The sequence below is a fragment of the Labrus mixtus genome, chromosome 7 (assembly GCF_963584025.1).
Source record: "Labrus mixtus chromosome 7, fLabMix1.1, whole genome shotgun sequence".
Lineage (NCBI taxonomy): Eukaryota > Metazoa > Chordata > Actinopteri > Labriformes > Labridae > Labrus > Labrus mixtus.
In genome coordinates this window covers 12,357,662-12,375,087 of record NC_083618.1, presented here as the reverse complement: position 1 = coordinate 12,375,087, position 17,426 = coordinate 12,357,662, and the positions used below count along the sequence as shown (strand labels likewise).

General features: G+C 39.8%; 1 protein-coding gene across 1 annotated transcript in view; it reads left to right on the top strand.

Annotated features, from left to right (window-relative positions):
* uba7 (ubiquitin-like modifier activating enzyme 7) overlaps positions 1 to 17,426 on the top strand; it is a 35,056-nt gene that overhangs the window by 11,713 nt on the left and 5,917 nt on the right. The window contains exons 20-21 of the mRNA XM_061043002.1: positions 1,511 to 1,603; positions 3,478 to 3,669. Of these exons, the coding sequence (XP_060898985.1) occupies positions 1,511 to 1,603; positions 3,478 to 3,669 (285 nt within the window). The remainder of the gene's footprint in view (positions 1 to 1,510; positions 1,604 to 3,477; positions 3,670 to 17,426) is intronic.

The following is a 17,426-nucleotide window of genomic DNA, read 5'->3' as shown; positions in this document are numbered from 1 at the left end:
TGGCTTGTATTTCCCCCTCTATATTACAGCATTGTTTTTACACCTTGCCACTGTCACTGTCTCTCCTTCACTATTTAACACAACCTCTCAACAAATAATTGTTCTCTGTCTGCACATTAAACCAGGTTTAACACTCGGTTGACATCTTAAAGTGTCTGTGTCTACGTGCAGAGCAGCCAAGGCTGTCTTTTCTGGGAAGTTATCAGTGAGTGTACACCAAACATGCTACTGGCCAGCGTACAAGGTTGTTCAATAAGGCTGCAAAATGCACTATAATGAGACCAGAAGATGATGCATCAACAGAGTAAAACCTAGTCCATAGGGTCATTGATTTAATAGGTATGTAGAGCCAATCGTTCTTTATGAGTAAAGGGCGATAGACAAGCTTGCATTCAGCAGTGCTCCCCTGTGTCTAAGCTTCAACTATCCTTCATGGAAACCTTTTTTAGAATAAAGGAGCAAGGCTGTGCACGTATGTTGGTCGTAGTAGTGTATAATTCATGATACGTCTGATATAAGCTTCTACAGAAATTGAAAAAATTTAAAGAATCTGAAAAAAAATCAGAGCAAAAATCAGGTGGATAAAAAAACAGCAAAAAAAAAAAAGAATTTCAAAGAACAATAAAACAGATACATAATCAATAGATGTCAGCAAGAATATACAGATTTCAGTTTTTATGAAATATTTTAATTATGGATGTCTTTCCCCAAATATACATATTTTGTCCCATCCAATTATCTCCCAAAGGGAAATTCTTCCTTCTCTTCTGACTTCCAATTTACCTGTTGACCTATTGGCCCTCCAGTGAGATCTGTGAGTTCCTTGGAAAATTTTACATAGTAACGGAGTCATTAAAATTCTTGCCTCTATAAGTCTTTTCTGTATCTTAATGAGTGTGGAGATGAAATCAAACCTCCTTGGGTCACAGTGACAGAATCTTTACTTCAGACATGCCGCACTTCAGACTGAACAAAGAGTAATAGGCAGTTCAGACAGGATGCTGTTGCTGTAGCTGCAGAGGTGAGTGTAAGAAGAATTTGCAGCCTGAATGAGATTCTGTAGAACCATTCAATGACTCAGTAATGAGTATGAGGTAAGTTAGGCATATATCAAATGACATCTCAAAAAAAGAATGACATCCCTAAAGTACCCTGCAGCCCCTGCTCTTTATTTCCATCCCTTCATGCACAGGTCAGGCTGCAGATGGGTGGAATGTGTGTAGGAGGTTTTTAGGTGCATCAGGTTGCTTGCTTGGAGCTTCCTCACACCCCCTAAAGGCATTGCTGAGTGACAGTCGCCTGTCTAGCCTTTGAAGAGCCGCACAGGCATGACCTCACGGCCCGCGACAATCACAACAGGAATTTGATTTCCAGCACATTCTAATGGGTTGACCAAGTCATGAGCACGAATGATGTGACACCAAAAGAGCCCTCAGAGAATATTGTGCATCAAGGTTTGATCATAGAATTGAATTCTAAACTCTGTTTTGCATCCATTTTTCCTGCACAGGATGATGACAGTAACTTCCACATGGACTACATCGTTGCAGCTTCTAACCTGAGAGCAGAGAACTACGACATCCCTGCAGCCGATCGGCATGAGGTCAGCCTTTTTTAAATATGTGCATCATCTAATCAAATCTCTTCATGGGATATGAAATAAAGATAAGAAAATATAATCCTTTACTGATCCCCAGTGGGAAAATTCAAGTGATGCAGCAGTAAAAAGTCAAGAAGAAGAGCATGCATATGAGTGCAAATAAAATAAGAAAAGATAGAAATAAAATAAAAATAAAATGCTAGATATTTACAACTATTGACTAGTAGTAAGTAAACTATACACCCATTAACTGCCAAGCGAAAATTCTCTACAGGCCGTTCAGATATGGTGTGCAGTGAGTGGCCAGTTATAGTTTAGGGGACAGGTTATGAGATAAAGAGACAATTATCAGATACATTAAGCAATAAATATAAAAATAAGCGGGGAAATATCAGAGGGATGGAGCTGTGGTAAACCTAAAAGAAAACCTTGCAGACTGCTCCCCCTCCCTTGGGGTCATGTTTTTAGTTGGTGCTGCACACACCTGCCCTACAGCCACAGAAGCAGCCTCCTCTCCTTTTGTTCCCGGGGCAGAACTAATCACAGCACTTTACCTGTCGCCTGGGAGGTGACACCTGAGCCACGCCACTGCTGCAGACACACACACACACACACACACACACACACACACACACACACACACACACACACACACACACAGCCAAGACAGATGGAGGAGGAGGGGGAAGGGGTGGGTGCTGCTGAATGAGGGGAGACAAAAGAGGGTTACTCTTGTGGAATCAGACAGATTTCAACATGTTTCTTGTTGTTTGGGAAAAGCCTTACTTTTCTCATCATCTATCTTAATATAAAGGTTTTTCTCCAATGTGTTAAGCACACTTTGTCTTCACTTCAAAATATATAAAGGCAATATTATATTATATGTTAGTGCCGGTATCCTGTAAACCAAACTATACCGAAAACCAGTACTCTATAGATTCTGTTAAGCAAGTCAAATTTCCATATTCAAAGTTTGACTCGAGCACAACAAAAATATCTGCAGCAAAATATACATGAAGCATTGAAAATAAGTGTTCTTCAGAATGACCCCGTCAGTACCATTTTATTGGATGCATTGATTTTTGATGCATTGTGTATGAAATGTATTTTATTGAAGCAGATAAACCTTATTTTTAATACTTCTTTAGGTTACTTGATCCATAACATTGCATCATTTGTTAAAGCCTGGAGACACATTTACTTTGTAAAAGCTTAGAATTCAAAGTCACTTTTCAGTGCAGCTTTGAAATTAGTTGCCCAAAATGCACAATAAATTCAATTGTAAATACGTTTTAATCTGCATCACCAGGACAAGCAACAATATACAATTGCTTGAATTTGCTTTAATGATATAAATACATATTTGAGATTTGCCTAATCCTTAAATGAACAACTTTCGTATCATTTTGAATGCAGGGCTCTTTCTTGTAATGCAGTTTTTTGTACGTTGTAGAATGACTCAGTATATGATCCACAATTCTACAGTTTAATTTAGCAGATGATAATAGAATAGAATTACTTTATTGATCCCAAACTGGGAGATTGTGGAAATAATGTCTAAAGAGTTGTACATCTGAGAGTAAGTACAACAAAAGCAAGGATCTAGACAGGAGGAAAGAACGGCAGTACGTGCCAAGAAACAGCTCCAAGTCCAATCGGACACAGGTGCTGATGTGCAGTTCACAGAGGCAATGCACAGAGTGTATTTAAGTAGATTTTAATACTTCTTACACAACTAAATGATTTCGATCTAAAGTAACAGAACAAAGAAATGAAGTCAAATAAATCTGTAAAACTGAGTTGTTATCTAAGTAAAGATGACCTGCTGAACATTTAAAACGTGAACTTAGTGAACTCTCCTGTGTCTCCTCCAAAAGAGTAAGCGCATTGCTGGAAGGATCATCCCGGCCATAGCTACCACCACCGCTGCAGTGGCGGGTCTGATGTGCCTGGAGCTGTACAAACTGGTGCAGGGTCACCAGAAGATCAGCTCCTACCGCACGGCTTACTTCACCCTGGCTGTTCAGTACTTTGTGATGTCCCAGCCAAGCTCGCCCCCGCATTTCAAAGTGAGTAACAGCTCTGTGCACCCACACTGAAATTCAGTACCTGAGTAACGCTCTTTATACAGCCTGACAGACTCTTACTGTATATACATTTATTATTAAAGTCTGCCTACTTTGGGGGTAAATCTGTATGCTCCTTTGTAAATTTACATCCTTCCTCTCTGGCTGGAGAGCATTAAAGTCATGAATGAGTGCTCTCAGGACAAGAGGCAACAGCAAACTGTCAATCTCAAGCATATAAGCCATGTCTTTAGCTATAGCTCAGTGTAATCCTCAGGGCACCTCGGTGCAGGTAAAGCACAAACACGTCTACGTCTGCTTCTGTGTTTGCACAAATTAAGTGAACTCAAAGCTGCCATATTTTAAAGAAAAAGGACAGGAGCTTATTCTCCTTTGACAGACTCCTTTTAGGATCAAATCCAACCAAACGTTTGAGGTTACCAGGTTGGTGAGGTCATACTGGGTTCTTTATGCTGTATGAGTCAAGCTTTATAACAAAAACAGAGCTTGGCTACAAGAAAGATTTAAAAGCCAAGCAACTCTATTGGTCACATGAGCTGTGAGGATATGATGTGAAATAATTCTGCTGCCTCCTTTAAGGCCAAAATCCTCAGTACCTCACGTCTAGAGGGTATCATATATTGGAGCTGCCCTCTCCAGCTTTCTTCCTCAGAGCATTGAGCCCCTGACAGACAGGGGTCACTGGGGGTCACAGTGAGTGGGGTAACTGTGTCCTGTGGGACGTGAGGGTGCTCTGACAGGGAGCTGTGAGACAGTGGAGGTCTGGTTTCAGCTTTGGTTACAGACAGAAATGCTGCAGCTGCATTAAAACCTGCTGTGATGACAGAGGCAGCTGTGACTTTCTGTGCAGCTCTAAAGTTCCATGCATGCCCTCGTCCCTGCATACAAAGACCACAATGTTCTCACAGTTGTTGCTTGGTGAATTTGGTGAAAGTGTTTGCACATACTTCATATCCTTTTTTTTCTCCTGTCCTCTAAATTTTTCCCACAACCCAAGGAAAAAGGCTTGGCTGAGGTTCAGGGTCAGGAATTTTAGGGTTAGGGACAAAATCCTGGAAAATTGAGTACTAGTACGTACTAGTTAATGTGGAACACGTGTGTGTGATTTAACACAGATAAAACACTTGTGCTGACTGCAAGGGTGAGAGAGAGAGATAGTGTGCTGCCAAACCTTCAGCTGTCTGAGAGAGAGATGCTCTGATGTATCCTTGTCTGAAAAACGTGTAGCCTTGCAGTTGATTTTCTTTTCTCAAACTAATTCTCCTTTCTCTGTGTAGAATATAATCCACATAATTCACTGCTCTTTCATTCTTAATATGGATGCAAACATTGATTTGCCGAGACATGGCATTAGTTGGATCAGCTTAAAGAACACTATGTGATTATGAAAGTGGGTATTTTAGGTCCTTATAAAACTGATATTCTGCCTTTTATATAAAAAAACATAGGAATATATTACTTATTTGATTTTTTTCAACCGTTAAATTACAATATTACCCCAGAGTATCTGTTATCACATAAAAACGTGTGCTGAATGCATGTGTGCAATCATACTGTAGTCGGTTATCAAATTTCCAAGTTCTCTACACATTTCTGGTCATAAACTTCGTATTACACACACAATGTGCATTATCTCCTATGATGATGAGTATTGTTTGTCAGTCTTGGTACATTTTTAGCTTGCAGTCAAAGGCACTTTACATGAATATGAAAGTGTAAATATAAGTGATTTAAAACATCAGATATTCACCTGCCTGAATGATAGGGATAAAAGCAGAAACAAAGGCAGCAGACCTGTTAATATTCTCTTATCTCCCTAATCTGTCCAACATGAGAGAAGGTTTTATTGCTCAGCCTTTGAAGCAACAGCAGACGTGCAGCTGTTTAATATCACTGATCAGACATGCTGTATTAAGAGCTCAGCTTACCTCTGCAATGACTTCTTCAACCTCTACGCTCATGAGATCAGTCTCAGTTCATTAATATCACGTAACAACACTGAAATCTCGCTGGTTGTACTGGTGGCCCACTCCAGTCCATCCATCCATTATTTTAACCGCTTTTACCGGTGGTGGGGGGGGGGCTGTCATTGGGTTAAAGTCGGGGTACACACTGGACTGGTCAACAATCAATCACAGGGTTGACATATAGAGACAGAAAACCAGCAACACTCACCTTTACACCTATGGGCAATTTAGAGTCACCAGTTGACCTAACGAGCATGTTTTGGGACTGTGGGATTACCCGGACGGAACCCACACATACACGGGGAGAGCATGCAAACTCCACACAGAGAGGCTCTCTCCAATGGGGATTTGAAATCCACTCCTTAAATGTTGTATTTTTAGATATAATTTCACAGCACCAGCAGAAGTTCTACTGTCTACTGGCCGTTTCAACACAACTCTGAATATACAGTATGATGCTGAGATGGTTGTGTTAAAAAATTGCAGCACTCTATTTACACAAAAATGTAATACTCTCAGGCTCTTAAACGACTGTATTTTATTGCTCCCTCTCGTATGATACTCGCCCCTTTCCAGAAATTGTTGCTTTAAAGCAGCTGTTTCCCAAAATAGGAAGTCCCCTCTGGCTTTCCCTCTGCTGCTGCTATTCTCTGTATGGAGGCAGAAATATGTAAACAAACGGGAGGCTGGCCTTCTCTGCTCAACAATGCGATGCTTTAGTATAGTTTTCCCTTCTTGTGTTTATTCTCTGTGGTTTTAGGGGACGAGGCGCAGGCCATTAAAGGAGGAGGCTTTTCCAGCAAGTTCACAGATATGAATCTCTCTAAAACGGCTAGAAATGTCATCACAAATACATGTATGTTCTCAACATGATGTATTTATAAAGACTTGCTTTTTCTTGATTGTACACTGTCAACTCTTTTGGTATCTTTTTTTTTTCTACTTTGACAAAACAGTATGGAAGAAGCTATTTTGTAAGAAAGAGTAAGTTCACTTTTGATCATAGACAGTGCAGATAGTGCATGTCTTGTTGCAGAGAACAACCTCAGAAGATACAAACGGATATTAAAAGAGCAATGTAAATTAATGAACGTCGTACTTCTACAGCTGCATCTGAGCTGTATCTGAGTAGATCAGAGAAACATCCCCGAGGCCGGGACAGAGGAGGACGTGTTGCAGCTGGGTTTTAAATAGCTCCATCTTAACCCCTCCAGCAGCTCGCTTGACTCTCTGCTCCAGCGTATGTATGCTGTCTTTACTTGTCTGCTAGACTGCCTGCTGGATGTGTGCCATGCAGTTACTCCCTCTTCCATGTCTTTGCACACATCCTCCACACCCTGGCCTTAAATGCGTGCCCTTTCACGCTCCCTTGGTGCCCCTGTTCCCCAGCATGCCCTTTTGGTCTTTAATTGAATTAGCAGGCTCCTGATTTCAAGAAAGCCACTCCAAGGTTGATGCTCAAACTGGTTTCTTTGTTAACTGCCTGCAGAAATGAGGACTATTTCCTGCCTTGACAGGAAACTGTGTATTGAAACCAGATTTCCCAGTGAGAGCTATGTGATCTCACAGAAGGATAGAGGGAATTTTTTTGTTCACTTGTTGCAGCGTCTGTTTTTAATAACTTCCATTGACAACTTGCTTTGCATTTTTTTGTATGAAATCATTTAGAGAAATGGATGTTTCAACTTCTCCAGGCTGGATAAGTGTGTTTTTCAACATCAGTAGGCACAGCCTGCCGTTATTGAAGTTCACACATCTGTCACTCTAATAGCAGGGACTGGCTTAAAGAGAGAAACAAGACAACAAAAGGGGAGATTTACCTCACATGTGGTTAAATCTGTGTTTGCCTCATCAGACTGTGCCGGTAAAGAAAAAAAAAGAGGAGAACATGATCCTCGGCCCTCAGAACTCCTCCGGGAGCTCGGGCATTGAGCTGCATTGTTCAGTTTGTAATTCAAGACCCAGACATGACTAGTGCTCACGGGATAATGAGTAATCTGTGATCAACATGGAAGGCTTGTGCCTTCTGTTGTTTTTCAGGTGTTTTTTGTTTTTGGTGTTATAATGGGCTTGACCTTATGTTTTTTAATTCCTCTGTTCTTTTACATTGTATTATTACTGCTGTTAGGTAGTTCCTCACAGATTCACTTCCCATTTTGTGTCATCACAATAATATATGTCTGTACAAGAGTTTTTTTTTTGTTTACATCAGATGTTTAAACAATATCACACTAGAGGGAGTGATGTTGTACTGGCTGAGGAAGAGTGATACACACGCCTTATTCAGACTGCCTCTTCAAGGCTCGATATTAACGTCACTGTGATGTCTCGCCTTCACTGTGAATGTCACAGAGGCTTTATGGGGGGACGAAGTGATTCCCCCGTCTGTACTGCCTTTAGAGTTAGTAACAGAGGCGTTACAGCGGCGAGGTGGGATCGACAGAGTCAGCGGGGGAGAACAGTGCTGTGTGAGTGTGCATGCCTGAGTGAGTGTGTATGTGGAGCTCCTGCTGTTTCTCTTCATGTTGTGCTTCTGTAACGCTTTAAGGCACTGCAAATACATACTAGACTTGGACACCAGTATTACGCTGTTGTGGAACAGTCAACAACGTTGTACAATTTATCCTCATTCGTGGAATACCTCATCCAATCAGATTACTTTGTCGGAACTAACTGATGTATACATTTGTTGTTCAAATGACAGAGTAAAAGACAAGCTAACAGCCAGTTGAACCCAGAGATCTTTGACATAACATCAGCCTTAAAGATCTATTCATTTAGAACCATTCATGATGGAGCTGATAAAATCAGCATTCTTTATCCCCATTTAACCATTTTAAAGAGCCTGAGGCGTTGGGTACTGATCAGCTCCTTCAAGTCACCTTCATCCTTATCTTCTTATCTCATACATATTAAAACCACCGGTCAGGGTCTTTAATGAAAAACACAATATATTATCAGGCGCCTTTTTTGTCAGAAAGACTTCACTTCATCTGGTCGACTCAGGTTTCCTGTGTAAACACTGAGGTCATAGTGTCTTTTCTGAAGAGTCCTTGAGCAAAGCAGATTTAAATCCCAGCCTAATCTGTATTTGAGCCTGATCTCAGACCTTGCTGGAGATGGAGGAGTCCAAATATAATAACCTTTATTTTTACATTAATAACCTTTATTGATAGAGCACTTTTCAAAATCAAAGGTACAAAGTGCTTTACAAGAACATAAAATAAGACATAAGACATAAAAGTCATATAAAAGCACTATAAAAGACATACAATATTTAGAGGGATTAAAAAAAGTAAAGTCAGGAAAGGCTTGCTCATAAAAGTATGTTTTAAGAAGCGATTTAAAAGAGATCACTGACTCAGCTGACCTGATCTCCTCGGGCCGATTTACTACAGTTTGAGAAAATGTGGAACAGCAATGAAATGCCTGTTGCTTAACTTGGTCATCAAGCATTCTAAATATATAAAAGTGCATGATTGACTTATTTCAACCCAGCAATCCTATACCTGAACATTATTGTCTAATCACAGCTTAGGAGCTTTTATTAGACACAGCTAGCTTCCAATCATAAAGAAATCAATAGATATGAATAAATGCTGAAGTTTTGGTTTGTTGCAACCTTTCTAAAAATGTTCCCAAAACAAGCAAAAAATACGAAAGATTGGACAAAATCGTTTTGTATCAACTCAGACATTGATGTCAGACCTTAGCCTGTGGGGCTAACTAACATGCTGCCTGTGTTAGTTAGCTGATAACTGATAAGGATACTGACTTTTAGACTAAAAGTTTAGTCCCTTAACATGATTTCATTTTTCTAGCCAATGACTTCCTATTCACGTCAACAGAGGGTCCCTTTTTAAATCCAGTTTGTCTGAAATACTGTATAAAACTGGGGCAAACATTTTCAACCAACTTATAGAGCATTATGGATCATTAGCTTAACATGCTAGTAGTGTAAAAACTGCTTAGAACAGTTGACTTTTCAGTGAGGAAAAATAAAGGCAACTCACTTGAAATGACAAGCTTGCCATTGCCATGTTTTTATTTGGTAGCCATTAATTTGTAGGGTCAATAATATTTCTTTCTGTCTTTTCACTTCTTTACATTTCTTAAGTCTAAGGACTTGCGATATTGTGTGCAGTAATGTTTTTTCTACAGACCTGTTGGACCTCCCTCATGTGGAAGTTATTAGAGGTCTCTGTCCTCCTGTTTCATTATTCACTCATTATAGCAGCATGCCGGCAGGAGATGGGCTGCAGATTTCTCATTAGTGACATTAAATGTAATTTTCTAGTCTGGTTCTGATGTCACGTTTTACAAAATGTTCTCATTAGCTCTGAATGCTTAAGGCAGTTTGTATGCCTTGCACTTTTTCTCTTTTCTCCTTTCACACAAAAACTCTTACCTCATACTCATACACAAACCTCCAAGCATGACTGAAATGATAATGTCACAGGTGGCGCATATTGTGTCCTCTGCTCTGCATGGCAGCAGGACAGTGTGTCTGCCTGCTGTCTGTCTGTAAACTGCTCTGCCTGATGTATGCAGTGCATATGAGGTACAGACTAACAGCACACACATGTCCTGGTTCTGTAATGGAAATAGACATAAAATAACTTTACTGGTCTTTAAAGCCACATGAATGGGCTCATAAAGGAATCATTGCAGTGTGTGTGCATCCACAGACTGTAGCTGCAGGGTTAATAAAAGCTCTGAATGACTGTTTATCATGTGTCTTATACCTAACCACCAAATTATAATTTTACCTCAATTTCCATTGTAATGACTTAAGGATATGGCACCTATTGGCCAACATTCCATTTAGCAAAGCTGAGTGGCACAAGCGATGAAGGCTCAGTCGTGTTTAGGTCAACAGTTGAATTATGAGTCACATTATGTTCCATGTTTACAGCTTGAGGAAGCCTTGAAGTGGGCTTATGTAGCTAAAAAGTGATCGGGCGTCGACAAACACTTCATAGTGGACTGGACATGAATATCTGTGCTATATGTTTCATGCCCGGTATCAAAAACGTAGCAATTATAGCAACCAAAAGAGCAACTTTTCCTTTTCAAGCACCATGCTGCTAATATAGCTAAATGTAGAACATCTTGGACGCATGAAAGGCTGTTTTTTGATAACTACAAAATGTAGTGAATCACACTTCTACTCAGATTCAGATGAAGTGAAGATTAAGTTCACTCTTGTAGTCTTTAATATTGGGATTGTATAAACATTGTAGAAAACTTGTCAGTATCACTTTCGTCACACTCTCCCAATACTTTTGTCTCTTGTCAAGGCTTGTGCGGGTAATAGACTAAAAAAAACCTCCAAAACCGCTCCCTCTACATCCCAGGAAACGTTGGGTTACACCCTTTATATGGCCTGTATTCCTGATGCCGACTCTTGATCACCATGTATCGTGCTAGATCTTAATTTTACAGTACATGAGGATCATTTCTAAAGAAAAACTTCATTAACTCCATTTAACTTGTGGACATTGTGGTAGATAAGTACCGGTAGGTTGTATCAGTTTTTCAAGAGTTTGTAATACACTGGGTATCATATCTAAACATTATCAAAATATCCCCTACTGAATCAAAGTAGCTGCAACTTTGATCTGCCCCATTTGGGAGATCAGCTAGAAATATACAGTATATTTCTAATGTACCTCAGTTAAAGTTGCACTATGGAGTTGTGGTAGAGAAATGTGAAAGTTGGAGAAGTGTACAGATTATGTGATATATGTTCATAACTCTATACACAAACTGTTCTCAGAGGAAAGTCTGGTACCTGGAAAACTGTTTGAAGATAAAATGCTACACGAGAAGTTATGGTGGTGGGCTCGCAACAGTGAAACCTTGACTCTCCTTGTAGCTTTTTAGCTCCGAACATTGTTCCAGGGACCCATTTTTTCCTTTGAATAAAGTTTGTGTGTTTAGTTCAGAAAGTATAGCATAGATTTGTTTCACTTCTCCAACTTTTAAATTTCACTACCAAATCTACGTAGTGCACCTTTAAGCTTAAAGCTTATTAAATGCTGACAAGGATAGGACATCATATTGATCTGTGGATATCAATAAGTTGCTCCAATGACCAACACACGGAATTACGACACGTAACTAAAGAGCACGACCTTTGGTTACTAAAGCATTTAATCAATGCTTCAAACTGGGATGGCACAACACTGGACACACTCACGACAACTCAGCATATGTTCAGAGCTTTGCCTTGTTGAATCGATGCTCATTATTGACAAATCCATGAGTGTGTATTGAATATCATACAGGATATCAATGTTGTTGGCTGATCTGTACAGTAAATAATCCAACCTATGGAAATGCACTTTGACTTTGATTGACGTGGCCTCTGTTCTTACATTTTATAATAAATCCCCTTGAAGGAAAACACATGTCTTGAAATGTTTTGGTATTATTCAGGACGCAACAAAAGCCTTAAATCACGGTCTTGCATTGGAACCAATAGATGCATCACTCTGAAGCATTGATTTTAAGTGAGTGTTATATGACTGCGACTCTGTCAATCAGCCCTTCTGCTGTGCGGGTGTCTCTGCAGGCTCCAGCGTGTCAGTGGCCCATTTGTAGGAGGAGCATTTTATTGACTCGGTCCTCTGCCCCGGGTCATTTTCAGTCAGGTGGAGTGCTGTTATTTTCTCATTTAAAAGACAATCACAATGAGGTTCTGTTGCTGTTTTACACGTCAATGAAAGTCTTTCAAAAGGAAGGGCCTGCTTTTGGTCTGTGTGTCAAACTCAACACTCTCCTGAGAAGTGTCTGCAGGCTGCTGAGAGCTGCTCCTTATTCTCCTTACCCACAATGCACCATGGCATCGGAAGTCATCCATCAAGACAAACACCAGAAATATTAAAGAGCCTTTAATACGTTTTTTATCTTTAAATGTATGGGCAGTGTGCAAGGCTGGTATCTTGCCAATTCTCTAAGGTCTTAGGAAAGTCATTGCAGTGAACAGTTGGAGGTTCCAGCCATCTGTCTCTTCACTGCAGTCAAAAGAGAGTGGTGATCAATAGTGATCAGGTAGCAGATGACACTCCCGGTCAGACAAAGGGCACACTTTACATGACAGTGCTATTGTCCTTTTGTTAAAAAAAAGCCATACAGGAAAACACAAACAAACAAGTTCCTGCAGACATGCTGAGGCTTGACTGCTTTCAACCAGCCTCATGTGTGATCACACTTAATCTTTGGACACACAGATGATATTTCTTTGACCTTTCTAAATAAAAAAAAGTCTCAACTTATTCAGCATTGCCATCCTAAAATACAGTCGTAATCACAATGGAAATATTTATTTTTAATTGTATTATTATTATTATTGTTAGCATTAAAATGAACTTAATGCAGCACTACACAGAATGTGTCTTTTCATCCAACACGTTCTTCTTCCTTGTCAAAACTGGACCCCAATATCAACTGCAATATTAGTCAATGAAGCGGTAAGCTGTTAGTCTCAAGCAGAGGTTTTAAAGAATATTCTTTTTAACTCCATATCCCAAATGTTCTACTGCCGACCTCAGACATGATCAAATAGAAATGGTGTGCTGCATATCTAGAGAGCAGATACAAAACAAAAACAGATACTTTGCACAATTACACATGGATCCAATTTCAGAACTTTCACATTTTCAGATGAATAAAAGCCCCAGTTAAAATTGGTACCCCACGTAATGAATCCAAATGGGATTATTGATCAAATAGGCTGGTCCTCATCAACTTTCTGGATTCAACCAAATATTGAACACACATCCTTGTCTATGTAACTTTTTGTGGAGCACACACACACACACACACACATAGGAAACTACGATACCTGAGGTTCACTTTTGTGACCTTGCGGATAAGTTACAGCAGTGAGCTACCATCCTTTGATGTGGTATTATTGGCAGTATTGCTTCACATCAACCTTGGTGTATTTATAGGGGATGAGTGAAGTGGGAATTGATTGTCCACTTATGTTTCCAGTTGAACATAACTTCCTGGATTCAGTTTTAAAGAATGATGATTCCTTTGTTATGCAATACTTTTATGTTATGCAATACTTTTATGTAATGCCCTTTGTGAATACAGTCTTATACAACACTTAGAATTAATGCAAAGGTCAAAACTTCCATACCATAAAATAACAGTCCTATTTACTTAAAAAAAAGTCTGACTGTCCACTCTTTTACTTTCCAAGTATATCAGAATTACCTTGGTGCATATTTGCTCGTACTGCAGTTTATCCCATATATGGTAATCAGCAGTATCACGACCATATGTTCACCACTGGTTGTGGTTGGACTTTGAATCTCAATGAAGGACTGATGAAGAACAGGGAGTCTTGGTGAAAAGTTAGCAGATCTTCCACAGAAAGGAAGCTAAATAAAGCTGTAAAAGATAAAGATAAAAATATGAACTTTAAAGACCACACAGATCCTCCACATGCCCCCTGTAAAGCTCACTTTGAAGCCCTCCATAGGAAAACCATCGCCTTTGATGAAACAGGCCTGCAGTCGCACTGGGTTGTAAAAATGTTTCCACTGTTGGAAGTCTGGCCAGATAATGAAGCTGAGGTTGGATTGTGCCTATGTAGTGCTGGTTCTTGTGGCTAACTTATCAAGGTTTGCCAATTGATCTCAGCTTCCTGTCTCCAAAAAACACTTAATTGTCCCAAAGGGCAAGATTAAAACTCACATTTTAAGTCTGGATGCAGTGACCTGTGCAACATGACCAGTCCCCTAAAGGGTGTCACAATCAGACATGGATTCATTCTTACTCCTTATCAAGTTCATTTGGCTGAACTTCCTTTGCGTCTTTTTTTGGCTCCATCAATCAGCTGCACTTGTTATCAAAAGGGACTTTATTGTGTTTCAGGTCCTGTGTTGCTGAAGTGCATTATGATAACCTTCTGCAGGATCCAGAACACAAAGCTGAAAAAAATGCTAAATTATTGAAGTTTGAACATTGACGTTACAAAAAATTGAGACCCTTTGTACATAAACCTGGATCTTCAATGAGGTGTAAAGTTACAGAATTTGGCTGCCAAAACACAAATGAACTCCTAAATTATTTATATGCCCTGAGTTATTTTTTGGGAGTTTTTGATATTGGGTCAAGACTTTTACGACTTTTGATTCAGGCCATGTCAGCGATGTCACTGCTCTGTGACTCAAAAACACTGTGAATATACAGATTCTTCTGACCTTTGAAGAGGTAACTCTGTAGTGTTTGACAATGGCTCACACTTTAGTTTGAAATGCCTTGGACTTTTTAAATTACAGTAATCTTGCATCTGATAAGATTCAATATAAAGCTATGCTATTTTTTTTAAAGTTTGTTGTCTTTTATAGCCCCTACAACCTCATCTAATGGACATTAAACATTATGAATAAAAAATGTGTCAGTCTGTTATTATGGTTAAGTTGCCATCTCATAATCAAGGAATGCAGGACATGTATCGTGCTTTCACAATTGAACTCCTGTAAATTCACCAAAAATGTCGGAGTGAGCATGTGGGAATGCAGATGGATTTCTTGGCAGTTTAGGGATAGTCTGCCGCTGCTAGGATCATATGTGAATAACTAACTAATGAAAACTTCAGAGGCAGCTTGTCCTGACATTTTGTAGAAGTTTTCAGGAGGGCATATGTGACAACAGCGTTTCTTTTTCTGAACCCTCATAGCCAATATGTGTGCCAACATGTTTCTTCATTTATATTTGGTCCTATAAATAGGAAAGGGGATATGCGTGTATTTGATATGTGGTTTATTTTATGATGAGATATTTTTTTATATATTCCTGGAAGCCGTTACTGTCCACATACAGGAGGTGTTGTTTTTTCAGGAAGAGCAGAGGAGCTATCCAGGTTTCCTGTCAACAAGAGGATGCAGTGTGAAGTTTGGGCTGTTTGTTTTTTTTTGGTTGAGAAACTTTAGGAATATCGTATTTACTTGTGCAATAGCCTTAAAATCAGAAGCTCAGGAAATATAAGGTGTCATTTAAAAAAATCTAATGTAGATTCTATTTAGGACTTAGAGCACTCAAATGTGGCATTATATCTCAGGACATGAGGAGGGGAAGAATAAAAAGGGAAATTACTTAACATGAAAGTGACATACAATGGACAGTTGACATACATTGTCCGAAACTATGATGGTTAACGTAGAAACGAGAAGCATTTAAAACCTGAAATGTTCCTTTTATTTTGTGAAGACCAGCTGTGTCATGTATTTGGAGGAAGTCAAAACTCCATTTACAATACAGAACTAAATTTGTAGAGCAGATGACACATTTGGCCGTCCTCCAGCATCAGAGCTAGCGGAGTATAAACTTAACTGTAAACCACCGCTGTAGCTTTTGTCCTGATCAGGCTTGTGAAACAGCCGTTTGTCTCGTCTTTATCCTCTGAAGTCAAACTCAGTGGAGTTCAACCACCCAAAATCCTGACTGCAAGACCTGCTTTATGTCCAAACAGACCTCTGGATCCGCAGAATCAGTGAGATATGACTGTACTTAAACTCAGCACACATGTAGTAATGAAAAATAAGTTATTGAGGCTTTCTTGGTGTTCAACAAATTTCAAAGGAGGGGACTTTGCTTTATGGCTCCTTTTATTATGTTCATGTCCAGACACAGTAGTGCCTACTTTGTAAAACTATATGAACCATCCAAATTTCCCAGCTTCAATCTTGGCGATTGGACTCCAGCTCCAACCTCAAGACAGCCTTACCCAAATTTATTTAGACCTATGTGATATAATGTACAATTCATCAGTTAGTTTTCGACCAAGCAATCTGATTGGTCAAGAGGTTGCCTAACAGATAGATGTTTCATTGCTACGTCTCTGTTTTTTTTTATGGTACCCTGAGGTTCCGCGACAAAAAGATACCATAGTTGTGCTTATGGGAAACCATTTGTAATTGTTTCCAGCAGTCACTTTGGTTCCAGCATTCCTGCTTATTACTTCCACCCCCTCTATAGTGTTGAATAATCGACGTCACTTTACACACAGACTGATGGGGTAGTTGATTAGGGTCAGGTTCCTGCTGGAGCTGTTTGACAGATATGAGTGAGGAAGGGTGGGTAGAGAGTAAAAATAGCCTTCATGCTGGCTTAGCATTGTGTAAAATCAGCATCTGCACACAAAGTATACATGAGAAACTATAGCGTGGAACCATTGGGGGGCCATGGTCCATTTTAAAGCAACAATGACTTTGCATATAATAGCCGTGACGTGCTTTCAATGTGTTTTAGGCTTAGGTTTTGTTTTACAGAAGGAGAGTTTGAGGTCGCAATAATCATTCACTCTGCATAAACACAAACAAAACTAAGAAGAGGCGATAAGATGTGAACTTGCAAACAAAACTTCCCATGTACGAAAACAGAACAAAGGAGCAAGAAACCCTTTCAGACTTAAGGAGACGTTTGCCTCCAGTGTGTCTCCACAACCCCAAACTCTGTAAGTGGTGGGAGTCTTGAAGGCTTGTCGAAGAGTTCTCCTTGGCTGCTGGAGCAGAGATAATTGGACCCAGGTTTAGCTTGGAGTTTTGGTATTCACATCGCAAGCCAAGTTTTGCTCTTCACAGATCCTCTCAGCAGACAGCGCCTGTGAGAGCAGGCTCGTCTCACTCTGTGACATATTTTGACATTTTCTTCTGCATGTGAGGAATCATGACCCACTTCAGGTCGGGTGATGTTATTTTATGGTCCTGCATGTGTGGATTTAGGTGTTTACGGTTACACGTAGAGTCATGT